Source organism: Aulonocara sp. 'chitande type north' Nkhata Bay, linkage group LG8, assembly GCF_057382095.1.
Source record: "Aulonocara sp. 'chitande type north' Nkhata Bay isolate Kocher_YH1m ecotype deep benthic linkage group LG8, A_spYH_male_GT1.1, whole genome shotgun sequence".
Lineage (NCBI taxonomy): Eukaryota > Metazoa > Chordata > Actinopteri > Cichliformes > Cichlidae > Aulonocara > Aulonocara sp. 'chitande type north' Nkhata Bay.
Genome location: NC_141351.1, coordinates 8,510,279 through 8,530,691, shown reverse-complemented (window position 1 = coordinate 8,530,691; position 20,413 = coordinate 8,510,279). Strand labels below are relative to the sequence as shown.

General features: G+C 41.4%; 1 protein-coding gene across 1 annotated transcript; it reads right to left on the bottom strand.

Annotated features, from left to right (window-relative positions):
- Positions 1-9,532: 9,532 nt before the first annotated feature.
- On the bottom strand, positions 9,533-15,426 carry lrrc3ca (leucine rich repeat containing 3Ca). The gene is made up of 2 exons (XM_086304750.1): positions 14,754-15,426; positions 9,533-10,836 (listed from the first exon to the last, which is right to left on the bottom strand). The coding sequence occupies exon 2, from the start codon at positions 10,749-10,751 to the stop codon at positions 9,957-9,959; it is 795 nt and encodes a 264-aa protein (XP_086160876.1). The 5' UTR covers positions 10,752-10,836; positions 14,754-15,426; the 3' UTR covers positions 9,533-9,956.
- Positions 15,427-20,413: the final 4,987 nt, after the last annotated feature.

The window sequence follows — 20,413 nt, the reverse complement described above, 5'->3', positions numbered from 1 at the left end:
TAAGTAGTGATATTTACATGATGGGGTGTGGAGGAGGAGAAGGTCCAGTAAGTGCTGGGGGTCATGTAGCATCTGGGAGTTGCAGGTGAAGAGAAGGATTTTATAGGAGACACTGGAGTTGACTGGGAGCCAGTGGAGGTGTACATGGGTGGGTTGCAGAAGTTACCAGGACTGAGAGAGGGTAAGAAGTCTGTCAGCTGAGTTCTGAACACACTACAGTCTCTCTGGGGCTTTATTAAGCAGACCTAACAACACACCAGTGCAGGAGTCGAGCCAGAAAGTGATGAAGAAAGGACTGAGGGTTTCATCTGCATAGTCTGATGGGTGTCTGGAAATGTTCCTCAGGTGGTAGAAGGCTTTTATGTGAGTGTTAATTGTATCATGTATTATTTTAGGGTTTTTTGTTTGTTTGTTTGTTTTATTGCCAACCTGTTCTGTAAATACATGTTGTTTATCCTTTATTTAAGAGTGCTAAAGGTGGATCTGGTCACCACTTCCTCTGAAGTCATCATGGCATGATGATGAAGTTCTTCTGAATTAATCATGATTACAGCATTAGGAATTCATTTCAAGTCATTACTGGCTTGGGTTTTAGTCTATTACATGTTCTGCAGACCTGACCACAAAAAAGGCGGGAACATTATTACAACTCATGAATCATTAAGATTTGATGTAGCAAGGCATGTGTGAGATAGTTCCCTCATGTACATTTCAGCTCTATCACAAGATTTTATGTTAAGTCATATTTAAAGTTATACTTCCTGTATCCTTACTGCAGACTGTTGTTTGCACAATCAGACAATAAAACGTAAAATTATTGGTCAGTTTCATTGCCTTGGTTATCAGGTGTGACTTGGAAACATGTCTAAACATCATAATCAGAGTGTAATCACCTCGCAGGTCAGTCCTGTGTCTCCTCTGTAGCCGTCGATAGGATCGGTTCTCTTCCCGCTCTAACATGAGGCACTTGATCAGTCGGTGTAGCTCTGATATGTGGCCATGCTTGATGGGTTGTGAAATAAAGCTGTCAAATCTGATCCCTGAAATCTACACTGCTCTGATCTCCAATCATTCCTCTCCGTGAAAGGAGGCATTCATTCACTGCTGTAATCTCTCTCTACGGCCCAGCAGCGACCTTGTTGGAAACATGATTTGGTTGTAACAGAGGAACAATGTGCTGGCCCTGCACTGGGCTAAGCAGAGAAGGGTTGAACAGTCGTGCCCTGCGTAGTGGAAGAGGATAGATACCTGATGCATGAGTTGATTACACTTTGTATAATATGTCAGTTGTGCCTGAAAGCCTTGTGGTATGGTGAACTTTGAATTATGTTGACAAATGCTCAGCTCTTAATGTAAACGCTGGATCCACGGATGAATCTGGACATACTGTGGCGGTTAAGATGGAATTTTAATTGGCATGTGAAGACATGAAACAGATAGTTCTACCTTAAATGCCTTGAAACCCCTCCAGAAAATGATTAAAGGGCACGATTACCATAAAATGTACAAATAGTTAAAGGAATTAAAGGAAAGGGGTTTTCTTAATATTTTAGTCTTATTCCTGGGTTCAGAAAGCTCTTCTGAATGTAATGATCCTTAAAACAGAATCATTCGCCACTGTGCTGAAAATCCTCATCTGTTTCTGTATTTGTTTTTCCACTAAAGCTAAGGCCTGTGCACTGATTTTCTATAAAGACGGTTGTGTTTAATCAGTTGTTACCGGTAACTGCTTACAAAAGCCAGTTTTAAAGATTTTCATTTCATGTGGATTGAGAAAGATGGTTTGTGGAATCTCAGCCCGTCTGGGTAGATATGCGTTGAAACTAACGAGGTAGGTTCCTCAGAAAAAAGATGTCTGAAGAGGAAAAAAATCATGGTGATGATCATCATCACCATGTCTGTGACGTGACTGACACTAAAACACTTCCCCAACATGAGTAATTCTGGCTTTGTCATGACAAAATGTGTAGCTGTCTGTACACACGAACTATGAGGATTTGGTCTATGACTTCCTGTTATTGCATAGACCACAAGTCATTTGTTAATCTCCATCCTGCAAATGAACCATTAGCTTTTCATTATGTTTTGTTGGGCAAAAAAGAGAAATAAATGTGTTACATCTAATTTGCATTTACATGTCAAACAAGAGCATTCAGAGAGCCCAACTCTCCCTGAAGGACCCGATTTCACCTCTTTAAATCAGTTCGAGCTGATAACCAACGGGATGATAAACAACAATTTATATTCGACAATTGTAATCAAAACCTGTATGAACTTCATCACTAGGACCAAGTTTGTGTCATCAACACAGATAAACCTAGTTTTTTCCATTTGGTTGTGGTTGGCCCAATCTACAAAAGGTTTTAATGAGCTAGTTTATATAGGCTAAAGTTGAAATAAAGAACATAATCCAAGGCTCTGGTAGTGGGAGAGGGGGTCATCTGCAAATCAGAAGGTTGCTGGTTTGATCCCTGGCTGTTCTAGTCTGCAGGCTAAATATCCCTGGTCAAGAAACTAACCACTGCTTGCTCTCCGATGCATCCATCAGAGTATGAATGTGTGTGAATGTTAGATAGAAAGCACTTACATAGAAAAGGCGTGTGTGAATTGGTGAATAAGGCAAGCTGTAAAAACCACTTTGAGTGCTCAGAGTGGAAAAACGCTATACAGCAGGGGTAGGCAACCTTTCAGATGGCGAGTGCCATTTAAAATTTCCTCAGAAGTCAGTGTGCCATACGATTGCATTAGCAATAAATTTAATAACGCTCTATATGAACAGTTACACAATATATAGAACCACTTTATAGAATTATATTTGTTTGCAGATGTTGGCAGCTATCAGCGAATAGCTATCAGCTATTTTGAAACAAAAAAAGACATCTTTTATTCATAACAAGAACTCCATAACAGCAAATGAACTGTACAACAGAAAATACAAATGCTATTTATGGTCTCCTCGCAACAATGATAAGAAAAATAAACTAAGCTAATATGGCATGCTTGTTAATACAGAGATACACATGTTAATGTGATCTCTGGTCTCCCACTTAGAGACACAGGTCTCCGAGTGTCCAGCATTCAGACGGCTACCTGAGGACACTCTTCATGTGAGAGAAAATCTGCTCACACAGACATGTAGAGCCAAATACTGTCAATAAGGCCTCTGCAATGTTCTGAAGACAGTTAAACTTGTCAGGTAGTGATGTCCAGCAGGTGAAAATGCAAGCTCCATGAACACACACCTCAATGGATTCCAACTGCTTCGATGTCGCATTAACTGGCATTAACTCAGCCAGACAAATCTAGCTGCTCATTAAAGATTTCTGGTTTGTTCAGAAAATAAAACATTGGTCCATACACCTGAAAGTCCCAAAAATGCATTGTGTATCGAGTCTATGGATGTATCCGTGTATTTCCATGGTGCTGATGCTGTGCTGAGCAGAAAGCTCCTGAAGCTTTTGAAGTGTTGGAATGTGGAAAGCTAACAATGTCCCTCTCACCAGTTACAAGTTATTTTTAGCCAATTACAAGTTCAATCTGGTAGTTGGGGTTGTTGGCTAAGATACTCTCATTAAGAAGAGGCACAACTAATGTGTCTATGCGAGCTGATTTGCGACGTGCACGGCTGGCGCAGCCATTTATTTTTCGATGCACCTTCTCAGATTAATTCACTGCGTGTCGTGCCCAGGGCTGGACTGGGACAAAAAAAATCGTCCCGGGCATTTTGACTAGAAACCAGCCCACCAGGTATTAAAGCCATAAAGCCTTTGAATGAAAACAAACGCTGTTGTGACAGTGATGTACAGTCTTGTTGGTATATGTATGATTTCTATATATTTTATGTCAGATAAAAACTTTGGTTGTAAGCTTCAGATAATTATTTAATAACAGCCAGACATTTTAAATGAGAATAAGAAAGTATTTCTTTGTGCCCCCCTTTCCCTGTTAATGCCCTACATGGCCCCCCTGGCAAAACTTTGCTAGACCCGCCCCTGCACAGTTACCAGCTGTCAGCTACGTAGAAAAAGGATGCTGGTGTTATTTGTCTCTCAGAAACAGTTCATAACTTCCCTTCAACTCATTCATGTCACCTAAAAGTTAAACCTGTTTCTCCATCACCTGTTCAGCTCTGATGATTCAGTAAGGACATCTCCTGGTTTCATCTTCATGTTTCCCTCTCACCTGATATACAAACCGATATCATGATCAGCAGGTTTTACAGCTGTGGCTCCAACAAACATCAGCTGATAGTAGAAATTAATATTAAATAAATTCTAACAACAGCTGATCAAGCTTAAACGTGCTGCTGTTGTTTACCGCGACATCCGGCGGTTTCTTCTTTCTGGTGCAAAGTGGTTGATAAACAAACAAGAGAGAAAAGCCGATCAGCTGATCATTGATCAGTTTCATGATTAAAGTAGCAACAGGAGAGGGAGGGGGAGAGAATGAGAGAAGAAGAAGCAGCTGTGCAGCAAAGACACAGAATAAATCCAGCTTTGTGTCTTTTTCCATCCTAGACAAACTGCGTCCCTTCTCAGCTCAACACGAAACGCGTAATAATTTCTCTGAATGCGGGAGGATTCGTCTTTTTACGGGAGTGTTGGCAACTCTACTAACTAATCTTATGAATAAAATAAAGTTCACTATCAGTAACATCATAGCACCGATCCAGCTGTATAGAAACTCTGTCATGCTAGCTAGTACGCAGTACGAGTTATTGTAACTGACTGTAAAAAGTCAGCACAACGAAAATAAACTCCAACTAAACTTGGTTTATATCTGACCCAGAGAGACTGCAGGTCATAACTTCTTACCTGAAGTTCAGTTCACCTGACACTGGGACCAGCAGCCGCCTTGGGTCTCTGCTCCTCCTGCCTCCCCTTTCCCTCATCCACCTGCTGGCCTCCACCACTTGTTAATTTTACTGAATCTGTGGAAGCTCTGCCATAGCCACCACCAAACAACTGAGTTATTTTTACACACCGGCCAGCATCTGGCCAATCCACCACCTTTCATTGTTTATACCGTTACAAAAAAAAATTAAAAAAATCATCGGGCCACCGAGCAAATGCCCGGTATGCCCGATGGCCGGTCCAGCTATGGTCGTGCCATCAGTTAACCCTTCGTGCCTAGGGTTGCTGAACCCTGGTCTACACTGTATATAGTGAAGTCTGCAAGTTTTCAAACAGCAAAATTTGTTTTGTGCCCAAATCATTTTGCAGATCATTAGAATGAAAGTTATTGGCCATGTTTGCATAGCCCTTTTTAAAATGATGCTTTCATGACATTATTGTGTGTCGGGTGGTGGTCAAGGCTATCCAGACTGACAAGTGGGACATTGAATGTCACCTCTCCGGTGGGGAGGGAGCCTGAGATTGTCTAAATTGGAGTCTGTTTTATACCAAATGCAGAAAAGAAATGTTTTAAGAAAGCAATTAAGTTTGTGTTCTAAAACATATGATCGTTTGCTTGCAGGACACCAGGAGAGATGAGTCCTCCGTCACAGATGGTGTGGTCAGTGAAGATGGTCGCCTGCAGGTTCAAGCTCATTGCATCTCCAACCCACATCCACTGCCACTGTACTTAAGGGAAGTTAAAGACTTTCTTCTGCACTTACATTTGGATCACCTCGATCCATGATAGTCATTCAGGCACTAATGCCTGGACTGGAAAGAAGCCATCCTTAAAATATTACAACATTCCAGCTCATGTGTTAGAATGAAAAACAAATGTGTTGTTTAAATTAAAGACTGCATTTGTGACAGAACAACAAATATTTTATTTTGATTATATAAGTAATGTAAGTACAAAACAAACTTGTGGTAGGCCTAAACTTAGTTTCAGAATAATTACATCTGAGACTTTGTTTCATTGTAAGATTATAATAGTGATGGCAATATAATTGTTTGTTGTTCAGCAGAACAGTGCCCAGCATGTTGGCCGTTATACTTTGTTGCATTTGAAAATAAAAGTTGGGCTGATTTTAAAATCATTACAAAAAGTGTTGTTAATTGTTTTTAATCATATTCAGGTTACCACTGAGAATTGTCATTCTTATTTTCAAATTTATTCTCATTTTGAATATTAATCCAGCAAAAAAATATTTTGAGCATTCTTCTAAGACTAGAATCTGTATATCTGTATAGATGCCCGTACATGCATGCAAAATGTAGTTTTTACTTTCCCTGAACAACACAGCCTGCAGATGGCACAACCTGTATATCTCTGCCTTAACAGAGACGCTTGGATGGTTCCCCTATACCGTCCACTGATGGACACCAGTGCCATCACAGATGTTGACTTTTAATCTGTCAACATCTGTGACAGGTTGAAAGACATTTCTTCTCTTTAGCCCAAAGAGTTTCCACGATTTCTAAAAAGAATTTCAGATTCTAATTGATCAGAAGGCAGATGTTGTATTTCTCAGAAGCACTGCCAAGCCCATGCAGTGATTTCCACCACAGAACCATCTGTTTTTAATGCAGTACTACCCAGTAGTTGTAGTTAATGGTGGTTTCTCCAGGTCCTGAAATTTTGTAGATATAACTTTGTAATTTTTTAAAGATATTTTCTTTTTTGCCCTTTTTTAGCACTGCTCAGCTACATTATTTTCTTTAAAAAAAAAAACATAACCTGATCTCTAGCAGTCACTGATAAGGTTAAAAAATGACAGTATAGGAAAATGGGTCAGGGGGAACTCGTGCAAGCCAATTTGGGTCCCGCAGGTCATTTTGCTCCCAGTATACTCTAAATAAAATGAATTTTTAGTTAGAGTATGCTATCTACTTTTGCCCTTGTTATTGTCTTTTAAATGCAATCTTCTTTGACTAATAAATTCTATTTGTAATGTATAGACATGGACATTTATTTTCCTCGTACTTACACACTTTCCACCGCAGGGGGAGCTGTGTAACACAAAATAAAGCTGGGACCTTGAAACAATGTCTCCTGAAAGTCTCTTCAGATCAGCCTCAAAGAATATTGACACTTACCCAGAGGATGTCCTTGACGGTCTCCTCAGATAAAGCCTTGAAGGTGTCACTTACCTTTTTGGCTAAAAAAGCAAATTGACAGGTGCCCACTCAGGTCCTCACTCGGGGACTATGTGATCTCAGAACCTGGAAACATTTTCACCTGCAACCCAATCCCAAACAGCGCTGTGCTCTGTGGGATTGGATGAGTCACCTTATCCCCTAGTTTGTGTCCCATTACCTAGCAGTTGTAATGCTCACACCAGTGTAACGTGTCCAAGGTAGCAGGCGGGGCAAGCTGAGCTGGCCTGAAATTTAAATTAACCTCAGCAACATTTATGTGTGCATGGGGAACAGGTGTTGCATTACCGGCACCCTCAAAACCCGCCATGCACCCGCGCCTCTGATACGAACGAATGTACACACTCACTTATATTAGCTGGAAGAGCTACTGAGACACATGTCTGCTACTAGTTTAATGCTTATCTCCCCCTGCAGTTAGGCTCCCTTTACGGTGGCTGGTTTCAAAGCCACCGTGAGAGTGTGTTATTGGAGGAAAGAGGGTAGGAGAGATCACTATTTGTGTGTGTGTGTGTGAGTGACTGTGGCAGGAAATGTCACAGGGAGGTACACCATCTATTTTTCAGTGCAGCTGAAGCTCCTGCTCATCGTGGGAGGCTGTACCTGGGTTTCTTTAAGATTAAATCCAAAGAGATGATTGTTTTCTGTAACAAATTCCTGAAACTCAGGAGCACGAAGCCTCTTCATCAGATATTGCTAACAGAAAAAGTTACTCAAGCATGTAACACCAACAACCACCTTTAAATTTGTATTTTTCCCCCAGAAACTTTCAATCTTTTCTAAGCTTTTCTTAAAGAACCGCTTCATAACTTGGGTATGAAGCGATTTTTTCCTCGCCCCTGACGTTAGCTTAGCATAGCTTAGCTTAGCATAGCATAGCATAGCCCCAGCATGACTGTCTAAAAATACATTTAGTAGCACATGTTCATTTAACCCTAGATCTTAGCCAAGAAATAATCTGGTACTTTAGCTTTTGTACAGGTAATTAATAAATCAATCGATATATAAAAGTGAAACTTATTTATTTAAGCTGTTTTTTTGGAGTATACCCCAGTTTTTGATCTCAATCCCCCATCAAGAAAGAGTATTTCCTAAATTGTCAGACTATTCCTTACAGGCACAGGGTTGCCTTTGGGAAAGTGAGTTTGAGAATGAGATGGAACTGGCTCAGAGTTTACTGCAACTTCTGTGGACCATCAATGAGCAGCCGAAGGACATTTGGAAAGTGCTTTACCCAAGCAAGAGTAAGCTGGGCTGTAGAGATGGGGGCAGATGATCCCCTGTGGCATTCTCCCTCAATTTCTCCTCAAGAACTGGGTCATAGAAGATGAAGGGTGCAGTCCCAGTCTTTCTGCTCAAGTGTTTTTATGGCCACCATAAATCATTCATTGGTCTTGCTCTGCTCTAGAGGCAATTTGTGTGTCCGACACAGGGAAGCCCTTGTTGACAAACCATTCCCCTCATCTTCAACATCAAATTTCATTATTCAGCACTGCACTGGGCTATTCTTACCTTTCTATACCAGGAAAAACAAAAAACAAAAACATGATTTCATCAAAGGAGATACAAATGCATCCTCCTATTTTCCATCCTCTGGTGAAATCGGAGATTCACTTCCCCGCCAGCTCTTTAAATGGACCCAGCAGGTCATGGCCTCATAAATGTTATTTTGAAAACCCATGCCAGTGACCGCATCAGACAATATGGTTCCCACAGGCACCATGGGAGCCTTTTAAAGGCTTGAGAGAATATGAAAAACAGTACAAAAGCAGACACTAGATAACCAGGTATCATAAAGGATTCCTCTGTGTAAAAGGATAAAAGCAATGTATGTTTGGGCTTTTCCGACCAGCTAAGAAAAAAGAAGCTTGGATATGAAATAACAAATAATTGCAAATTCTTACCTCCTGAAATCTTTTTTTTCCTGAGAATGATATATGATTAGCACATTTTCCAGAGCTTCAATGTGTTTGTGATATCATGTAGGCTATAATTGTCATGACTTTGCAAAGGTTGCTTGTTAAGAAGTAGATAAACCACCAAATCTCTCAAATCTATCCTCTTAAATCTTTAACAACCAGAAAAAGGCACGTCTTTTTATATGCAGTTATAGCCAGAGGACATTCCTACACACACACGCGCGCGCGCACACACACGCGCGTGCACACACACACACACACGTGTTGAATGCACATGTTGTTTAAGGCATAAGGTAGCAGGAGTTTTCTGTGAAGTACTCCCTACATGTAGAGCCAGGTGGACGTCGACTGTTCTCATCGATATGGTGCTCTGGTACTGTAGCTGCTATCAAACTCATCACAGAATAACTGAGTATTGCTTCATTGTGCATACATCTGCAGGGAGACATGAGAAGTGATGCATCTGCAAAAGAGTGACTTTTCCAAATGCTGTATATATTTTCAGCTCAGTTCAATATAAGAAACCCCCCAAAACAACACTTCACTTATATTATAGTGGTGAATACTGTAAGGACTTTAATGGGAAACAGATGTACAGAGTTCCATACTGTAGTGTTGCCTTGTCCTACAGTTTACATTGCTGTTTGATGCTTCCTCCTCACTTGTCTGTTTGTGAGAGAGGTACATCAATGTGCATGCACCACTGGATAAATTCTATTTGTATCCCCATGTTTGGAGTTCAAGAAAAAAGATGCCACAGCTTTTACTTCTTTAGCGCGCAGACTAAACCATCAACTCACCCAACGAAAACTCCTAATGGGCTGCTGAAACATGAATTATTCATCTGGGCTAGGTTGCCTGGTTTTCTTGTGCAGGCACATGTTTTATTGCCCAACTTGGCTCCGTGACAACAGCTGGGCAGTACCTCAGTCCTATTTGTTGTGGGATACCATTTCAGTTCCCACGCAAAGCTCCATCATCAGTCCTACACCACAGTACTAATGGTGGAAGATTCCTCTGACTTGCCCTGTCTGCTGGGCAGTGACTTGAGATACTCCAGATGTCGACGTGCGTCCTCCTGATTAGCCCTGACATAGTAGACAAGGTAGGAGATGACCATGGTGAACCAGCCAAACATAACAACCAGCATGGCCACATCTGTAGTCCTCTTCATCTCCACACAGAGGTCTATGTCCGGTGCCAACAGGAAGGCAAGTCCTTCAACTCCTATTTTCTCAGGTTCTGAAGTGTGGCACACAACGCCTGTCAGTGATGCAGGCTCCAGGTCCACACGAGGCATGGCCATCTGCAAATTGCAATTACAGTGCCACGGATTGTTTGTTAGGTTGGCGCGAGCTCGCAGCCCCTCAAAGGCATCAGGGGTCAAGTTTCCTAACTTGTTAGAAGAAAGGTCCAGGAACTGTAGCGTGGAGCCGAGGCCTCTGAACGCACCTGGTTCTAACTCACTTAGTTCATTGTGTGAAAGGTCTAATTCAACCAGTTGGGTTAAACCGGCAAAAGCATTTGTTGGAACTGTGGTGAGGAGGTTAAAATCCAGGTAGACACGTCGTGTGTCATTGGGGATATCCTGCGGGATCTCTGTGAGCTGCAGGTTGCTGCAGCGCACCGTCTTGCCGCCACTCTCGCTCTCGGTGCAGTAGCAGTTCTTGGAGCAACTCGTGGCAGCATGATGAAAGCAGAAGGTCATTAGCACCAAACTATGCAGCAGCAAACACATGACCACCGAGTGGCGTAGCAGCCAGTCTGCAAGAAGGGACATTGTGGGATACGGTGGGCATGCTCCAGGGAGGACCACCTCAGCTGAGGGCTGAAGTCCACGTCAACCTCCCCAGTAACTGTTGAACCTGTTGCATAAAAAAACAACAGAAAGTGACACAGGCTGTGGGAAGTTTACCTTCTGAAAGCAAGAAATGAAGAGCACCTTGTACAGTGAAAAACATTTCTTTTGTAAAACACTGATGATTGTAAATGTTCTTCAGAAGCGGTGATGTTATTTAAGGGAGCAACAGGAGCTTATCTAATTGCACTGTGGAGGCAGCGGGAATACTGTACGCTCATTTCAGCGTGTTGCCAAATGGCATCAACTGGTGTTTCCAAGAAACTCAAAGGATCAAAGATTCCCTTCATCCCAGCACAATAAACAAGCTAAGAAAATACTTTGCTGTCACTGTGCCTCTTTTATAATTGACATCCCTGCAGTGCAGGGCTATTTCAGTACACATAGACGGGCATTAACATAGTAGTGTGACACTAAGAGGGAAAAAAATGTTCTAAACAAAACATAACTCCACCTACATTTTAACTTTTTTTCTTTAACGTCTTTTGTCACATTTCCAGATTTTTTATTTAACATGTTCTAGTTTTACTGGGAAGTGCAAGTAACACAGAGATAAGAGCTTGTCTTTGTGTCCTGTAAATGATAAAACTTTTATATTTTGTAGGCAAGTCTTTGAAAATTGCAGGTCAACCCACCTTAACACACTTCATTAATAGCTGATAAGGGCTTACTCCTATCCTGTTACTAATCCTCTTCAGGAAAAACTCCTTAAGTCAGTGTAACGTTAGCGCTGGCCACCCAATCCTTATGCTGAGGTAAATGCTAATGCCCCCAAAACAACTAAACAGACAATGTGATGATCTGCCTTGTTTGAAGAGAAAGAAGAATTCACCAGGCTGCTTAATTTCTCCAAAATGGTCAGGGACTGAGCAAGATCCACTTACCAAGATTAAAAATGAAATCGATCTCTAAGTACCTCAAAGTATCACATGACTGGGGGGGTTGGGAGTAGTGGCACTGGTGGTGTGTACATGAGATGCAGCTAAAACCCTCAGTGCACACTAGTTAACAAATGAGTGTCAGACAACCTCAGTAATGAGCCATTTGGGGAGACTGATGCAAAGCACAGACGAAGCTTGTGCTATTAAGCACTGACTGCTGCGGTTTGCCTCCTTCAGATATGCCATTTATCCGTCTTCATCAAGGCCAGGCAAAGCAACTTTCAAAGGATTTCCCTCTGCACTCTGTGGCAGCAGGGTGTACGAGAACGTAAAACAGCACGACAGAAAAGCTTAAAACCCAAGGAAATTAAGGGTCTTGTACGGCTAGTGTTATGCTTCTGTAAAGGCAGTACTTTTCCCATCACATAGCATGCCAGCCTGGTATTTGGCTGAGAGATAATGGGGGAGCAGAAGTAAAAGGGCTGGTGACAGAGATGGGGAAAGCATGTGGGTGAGACGGGGAAATTGGACACACAAGCACAGGGTTGTGAGAGAAAGAATGATATCACAACGATTTAAGGAGAGGGGTAACATTGCAGTGACAGCACAGAGAACATTGCGTGACACTAATGAGAGATCGAGGAAAAGGGCAGATGTTAGTAAGCCAAAGAGGCAGCTGACAAAGACAGCTGGAAGAGAAAGGATAGGCAGGAGAGGGAAAATGCAAGGGACACTTGTAAATAAGATCAAGACGGTAGACATGGTGTAAGCTGGATGAGTAGCAGGGTGGGGCACAGGTCTGCAAAAATAAAAAAAAATTAAGAAAAATCTGTAATGCATTTGCAAAAGATTGCATGCATGCAAATATTCTAGGAACAGTTAGTCTTCTTAACGTAATGTGATAAATAACGATGCAGCTGGCACTGCAAATGCATTGCTTTTGCAGCCACAGGTCAATCTCTCACTTCCTAAATTCACTGCTGTCAGGCCTGCGCACACTCTGGGACCATTTTAATATGGAGCAATGACGTGGACACACACACCCAGACATCCGAGTCATTAAGATCTCATATATGTTAGTGTCTGTTGTGTGTAGTCTCACAACAGTAGCCTATTGCGGCAGCTGCGAACACCACGTGAATTTTAAATAGGGGAAAGTGGGGTGATTTGTGCCAGTGGGGAAGTTGTGCCACCCCCTGTTTCTAGGGAACCATAGAAGAAATTGGTCATGTGACCACACATTTTTGAACAGTCAGCCATTTCACTTATCCTGCAAAGAAGGGAACGACACTGCATGAGAATTAAGCACATTTAAGTTAAGAAAACAACAGTTTTTCGGTTTTCAAAGTAAAATTTCTAGGCTCAAGGTTTTTCGGTTGATTTGTCTGAGCAGTTATAGACAAGTTTGAAAACATTGCACAAATGTTTTAATGCTTTGACAAGCTACACTGTGTCCACACAGCTAGCATGATGTTAGTTCAAAACTGCTGGATGATGCATTTTTTCCAAAATAGTAGGGTTGGAGTGATTTGTGCCAAGGGGCCTGGGTTAAGCTGTGTCAGTGGCACAACTCACCCCCAATTATGAATATTTTAAATATATTATTTTATTGTAATTGTAGCTTTTATTTCTACAGTTTACCACTAAAACTATACTACAATCTTAATTTCAGACCAACAATTAATACTAGACTATCATGCCAAGGAGTTATAATGAGGAGGACAGGCAGGGTTTCCACTCCTTTAGAGGACATGGAGAAGGGGGAGTCCATTCGTCAGGTGGCAAGGAGGATGAACATATGCAGGATGACATTAAAACAATACAGTGAGAAGAGAAGAACTGGACTTGCCAATCAAGTCTTTGATGAGCATAGGAGAAAGAACTGGCAGAATATATAAAGGCACTAGAAGCAATGTTTTATGGTCTAAGTCCCATGAAATGCCTTGAACTGGCTTTTGAGTATGCACAAAGAATCTTTTATAATCAGTTGCACAATTTACCACAAGGTATTCTTTCCAAAGGCACAACTTACCCCACACCAGGGGCATGCTGTGCCACTTTTTTTTTTCCAGAAAGCTGTATTTCTTAAATACTATATTTCCGATTCAAAGTGATTGTGCCCAAGGATGCACCACATCCTAAAATATATGTACATATTTTATTTGAAAGCATTACTGTCACGGCCTCGCTTTAAAGTCACGTTAACTAAAAACTGGCACAATTCACCCCACTCTCCCCTGAGCTGACAGTTATTTGTGGCGGCCTGGGTAAACAGCAACAAGGAAAGGACAAATGAACATCCTCGATATAGCCTGTTTAACTTGGATTGGTCCTTTTAATGCAGGCCAAATATTATTTCACTGATTTCAGCTCATGAAGCCCTATTCTGGATACACTTTTCTGGCTCCGTGCAGCAAAACACTGCACTCGGTAGATTTCCATTTCCAAATAAAAATCTTTTTGACTTGACTTAGAGAGCAGTACAGTAAACAGTAATACTGCCGAGCAGCCAGCTCTTCTGATGCAATGGCTTTCACTCCGTGCTGGAGATTAGAAAACTGTGTCACTGACTCATCAGTGTATCCTCAAGATTGACTTGAATCTTCAAATCCTCAACGTAAAGTTTTACAGCCTGGTGATGCCATTAGTTTTAAACTTTAATTTATGATAATGACAACACCAGCTGACATCACAGGAGCTAAAATGAGTGGCTTAAACCGGCTACCGGGTCCTGCAGAAATACCAGTTTTCCTCACGTACAAGCATCTGGTTAAAATGAACTGAAAGCAGATAAAGGTGATACCTCGTGGAACCGATACCTTTGTTAAGTTTGTCTTTCATCCTGCTTATAGTCAGCATCATTAAGCGCCTTTTCCCAACAGCAGCTACGTTTTTAAAATCTTTGTTTAAACGGCGATTTCTTTTTTTTTTTTTTTGGTTTTTTGGGGGGGGGTTTTTGGGGGGGGGGGATTAGCTGCATAAATTATCACAAAGAACAAAAAACACATGCATCGTGGCCAGTATCACAAACACAAACACTCACGTCTTTGCCGCTTTCCCTCTTCCTTCCATGGCGCGTTTCTAGGCAAGTGTCCAAAAATAATATCTTCCACCAGATCAGTGCGCTTTCCAACAAGCGACTTGTTCGATATTTTGGTTCGCCTCCAGTAAGTCCTCCTGCAGCTCGTCAAACTTGCGGCGAAAGCCGCTCTGGAAACTACGACGCGCCAGTGGAAATGCCCCTTCACTCCAGGGCTCTCACTCAGAGCAGCCTTTTAGTTTCCACGCAACGAGAAAACTAGGCAACATTGCCCAAGCCTCAGCGAACTGGCAAGCAAACAGAGCGAGGGCATGACTTTCAGTGACGGCGGTGTCTCACTGACTTTGATCCAAATACATGGCAAAATTGATATTAATGCACAGTCTCACGGCGCATTTACGCACTGGTCGGATATTTTCTGCCACTGCTTGGAGCTGAGTGCTGGACATATATACAGAGGAAAAGTCCATGTGATGGCATGACTTAATCCATTCATTCGTTTGAATCTACTAATTGCTGGGATTGACGTGAGTTCAGTGTGCATGCATCAGGTGCCAGGAAAGTAAAAGAGTGTCCCTCCCACACCATCACACACAAACGCAGAAATGAGCACATGCACAATGCAGTGCACAAACATGGCTCGGTTGTGCTGGCAGCCTACACTGATCATGTTTGATCTGAAGCTTGTTGTTTCAAACATGCAGCCTGGCTGCCAGCGCTGTGGATCTTTGCCGGTCTCCAGTCCCCTTTCCTGCCTGCTGCCACCCGATAAGGATGTCCAATCAAATCCACTATAAAAACAGACGTGCATGGCCACTAGCCTGGGAGAGCCTGCCAAGCAGCCAGTCATAAGGTATTAATGGAATTAAAATCAATAAAATGGGATACTTCACCCAAACTCCCTCCCTGGTGCTCTGGAATAACAGAAGGCATATGATTCACTTCTTTTTTTTTTCTTTCATTGATAGTGATGAATGTGTGCTAAGGAAGAGAGTCAAGCATAAACATAAAGAATTTTTGATTATTTGAGTTGAAATACAGTATTTTATGCATCTATGAACTGCTTTTTGTATAATCCTGGAGCAGTGAGAGATAAAGAATAAAATAAAATAAAAATCACTGTTTTCCAACACATCCTTTTCCAATTCACATCCCAGTGCCTGTTTCAATTTAGAACGTATAATTTCTTTGTCTGTCCAGACATATTACTGTAAGATTATTTTAGGGACTAGTAATTGTTTGTGTTATGAGATCCAGGCTGGATAAAAGCATCATAACACATCTGTGGGTCTCAGTCCTCATGAGAGATACATGAAACATGGCGTTCCGTGCTGCTGCTCCTTCTGCAGCCCTCAGGTTATGAGACTGCTCTTGTCAATTAGACAAGGATCAGATAGGTGGAAAAGCGTATGACAGAGAAACAGCAGAAAATAGGATTACTTTCCTCATCGACAGAGGAAAGTGCACTGGCAGTCAGTCTTTCTCAGCTTAATCAGATTATTTTAAATGCTCCACGGTGGTTGGCAGCTAGATGGTGCATTAAAAACCATGCATTAGTCCTGACAGAGTACACTTCCAAGTGGATCAAAGTTTCCCTTTTTTTTCTATGTAACTGGGGGGGCTTATGTCTGCATTCCTGATCAGCTTCAAGCGTCCTCTGTATTACCCCAGTACCTGTGCAGGTGGCACACCTACAAGCTAACATTAATCCATGAAGTCAAATTGCTGAGTGGGGATTTGGCTGAGAAAATGCTAGCACCAAACTTTTTACAATGTCACCTCAAAAGGGTGGGAATGTAATTTTTTTCTATGTACTCTGACTTCTAGTGGAACAAAGGGACTCATATTAAGATAAGATAAGATAAGATAAGATAAGATAAGATAAGATAGAACTTTATTAATCCCTCGGGTGGGTTCCTCTGGGAAATTAATGAGATCCCGCTCTTTCATTCTCATTTGGTCTGCTCACACAAAGTCTTACACATGCATACATATATAGTTAAGTGCACAGGAACACGCACACGCTGTCTCCTGCTCCCAGGTTACTCCTCCTCAAGATCAAAGCCCTGCCTTGTCTTTGTGAATACAACACTAACCTTCTTTATTTATTTATTTCATCGCCTGTCTTGAGCCTTTTAATCAAAAGCTGTGAGAACAGTGTATTAAAAGGATTTCTCGCCTGCTTAGGTCACCTCACCTCATCTTCTCTGCGAGGAGTCTTGTCTTTGAAGTCTGATATTATTGACATTGAACAATAGGGTGCCGATATGAAAGTATTGCAGATATTCATTTGAGCCTTCGCCACTCACAGAGCTGCGGCTGCCAGAGCCATTTCAAAAGCTTCTAAGTGCAAACCTTGGAGTCTTAAATCTCACTAAAAGCAGGTTATGAATGGCTTTATAGCGGTATGCTGGAAAACGGTGATGTTGTTTCTGTACATAAATCTTGTTTTTGATATGCTCCAGGGCCGTGGCTCTCACTTTCAGATTTGTGGGTAGGAAACCCAAAAGTGGAGCTACGTGGTCAAAAGATGTATCAAGGATAGAAAACTGTACATGATCAAGTTTTTAGAGTTAGTCAGTTGATCACAGTTGCTGACATGTTGATCCCATAGACTGTGTACAAAAGATGGATTACCACTGTGACATTAACCAAGTGACAGAGAATTACTGGAAATTACTGTCAATGTTGGTTTACGTTTAAAAAAAAAAGATTTAAAACAACATTCTGAGCAACTAAAGCAGAATTTGCACAGATGTGTTTCCGGGTGAAGCACCCTCGCTTTTCATTTTCTTTGAATGGGGTGACATCAAGTGTTGCTGAACTGAATTTTTGATATGCCTCTTCACTTCGCTCATGCTGAAAGTTAAGGGAAAATTCAACCTCTGGAGTTGCAGCACAGGTGTCAGCATTCGTGTCATGTCAGCGCAGCCATTTGCCAATGAAATTCATGCATCCAGTCTCTAGTCTGGAGCCTATCCCTGCCTACCGTAGGGCAAGAGGTGGCAGTAGCCAATATGATGCAGGGCTAACACAGAGAGACAGACAACCATGCACGCTTACATTCACACGTACAGATATTTAGAATCACTACTTAACGTAACCCCACTAACTGCGTAAAGAAGCCGGAGTACACGGGGAGAATCCTCGCAAACACTGAAAGAACATGCAAACTCCACACAGAAAGACCCGGAATTTCTGTGGAAATAAAATCATGCTATGCAGATATGCTGAGAGAGCAACAGGATTTCATTGTACAGCTCATTTCAGTTTTATTTCAGTTTCACTAAAGGCACTTGTATTGTAAGGTAACGACCCAACAATAATAGAGAGAAAGCCCCAGCGAACAACAAACCCCTGTAAGCAAGCACTTCGCGACAGCGGGAAGGAAAAACTCCCTTTTAACAGGAAGAAACTACCAACAGAACCAGGCTAAGGGAGGAGGAGCCATCTGCTGCGACCAGTTGGGATGAGGGGAGGGAGACATAATAAAAGACTCACTGTAGAGCATTAAGTGTAAAAATGTAGCATTTCATTGTTGATTGTTGCAAATAATCAACCTGTTGCTAACAGGCAGCTAACTTGGCTACCTGCTGATTGAAGCTCCTTTTAGCTTGTCTTTTTTGAGGGTCGGTTGTTATTGCCATGACGATCACATGAGCAAATGTCAGGAACGCCCACATTTAAGAGCTGAAGCTTGTGAATCCTGCCTTGAAGTGTCTTCCCCTGCAGCAGCAGATATTTGAATTACATACAACACCTTCAGTTAAAGTGGCCACAACCTTATTTATTTAAGATCTGAATAAATAAGGTTGTGGCCACTTTAACTGTGAACATACGAGGAACTGCAGCATTTAGCGCTTACATCTTATTTTTATTTTTACTCCCAGTGGGTACAGCGTGACAATTCTTTAGCATCAGTAATGTTTTTGTATGTTTATCATTTTGATTTAGTGCTTAATAAAAGCACATGTAGAAAAAAAGACTACCGGCTTGAGCTGCTCACCATACACAAAAAGCTTTACATGACAGATCTGCAGACAGAAACATTTAGGAAATAAGGTTGTTGAATATAATAAACTACTGTTTGGGAAAACACTTCATGGTAAGATTATTTTTAACAAGTGTGATTAAATAACACTGCATCACCGATTGTTAAATTTTAAATGTTAAGTTACTATTGTTGCTCGCAGTTGCCTGCAAACACAGGATAGAGGTGGTCTGAGCTGCCCTTTCAAACTAATAATAATTCTTAGTCCCTCACTGTATTCACAATGACAGCCAGGGAGGGGTGTTCACCTTAAAGGTCATGTTGTGGACCTCCAAGGACACAGCTGGAAATGTGACGGTCAAAACATGACCCAGAAAGCAACCAGAGGAGAAAAAAATCTGTATATTAATGCTGTGAATGTTAGACGTTTGCTCTAAGATGTTATTTTCCTTCCTAAACACTGTTGTCTCTAATAAAAAGTGTTGAAGGTTTAAATATTGAGTAACACTTCCTTCTTCCTCACATGCAGCACAGCCTGAGCTACTGAGATTTTGTTTTCTACCTTAAGCCATTCACTGGCGGTCGTTTTATCTGTCACACACCTTGAAATTGACTGAGCCAAAATATCCACAGTGGACCTGAAGCTGTAATTTTGTTTTCATTTTAGTTCATTGTCATCATTATTATTTTTTTGGAGTTCTCTCTTATCCTGCTACTCGCAGGGAAAAGCCTTTGCCAGGAAATAATTACACACAGTTTGAGGGGAATTTAATCAAATATAAGTAAAATCCAACAGAAAACACTGCTGTGACACTTACTCGTCATAGAGAGTGTTTGGTAGCACTTTATATAAGGGCCTGCTAAGGGCATAATTTCCAAAATCTGAAATTATGATGTAATTATATTCACCCACAAATACTTAGGGTAGCAATTCAATTTTTTACAGAAAATAAGAAATGATTATACTATAAGTAATTTTAAGATAGTTGTTATTACAGTTTTATAATGCAGCAGATAGTTTTATGTTCAATGGTGGACAACAAAATTGATACATATACCCTATATTTGATGAACCCCCTTTCTAATAAAATAAACAAGACTTTTTAATTGTATCAAATCACATCATGATTCAGTTTTCTTTATATAGTGCCGAATCACAACAACACAACTCAACAAGTCAACTCAAGCAACTTCACATTGTAATGTAACCATTCAATAATACAGAGAAAACCCCAACAATCACGACTCCCTATGAGCAAGCACTTGGCAAAAGTAGGAAGGAAAAATCCCCTTTAACAGGAAGAAATCTCCAGCAGAACCAGGCTCAGAGAGGCCATGAATCTTCTCTGGGGTCTTCCTCTTTTCCTCCTGGTTTGCAGCTCCATATTCGGCATCCTTTGTCCAGTTTATCGACTATCCCTCCTCTGCACATGTTCAAACTGTCTCAGCTCTGCTGCTCTTATTTTCTCTCTAGTCTGTTCGACCTGAGCCGTCCCTCTGATTTACTCATTTCTAACCTGTCCATTCTGGTCACTACCAATCAAAATGATTCCAGTGCAGGGTCATTATTAACTCCAATATCTTTGGCTCATCTTTTGTGGTCTATGATAGATGCAAAGCCAAAATAAAGAAAATTATCTTTTTTTTCCACTCTTGGCTGTCACATCTTTCA

Bases quoted from the DNA above. Each gene is read 5' to 3' on its own strand.
- lrrc3ca (XM_086304750.1), bottom strand. From the start codon at position 10,751: ATGTCCCTTCTTGCAGACTGGCTGCTACGCCACTCGGTGGTCATGTGT.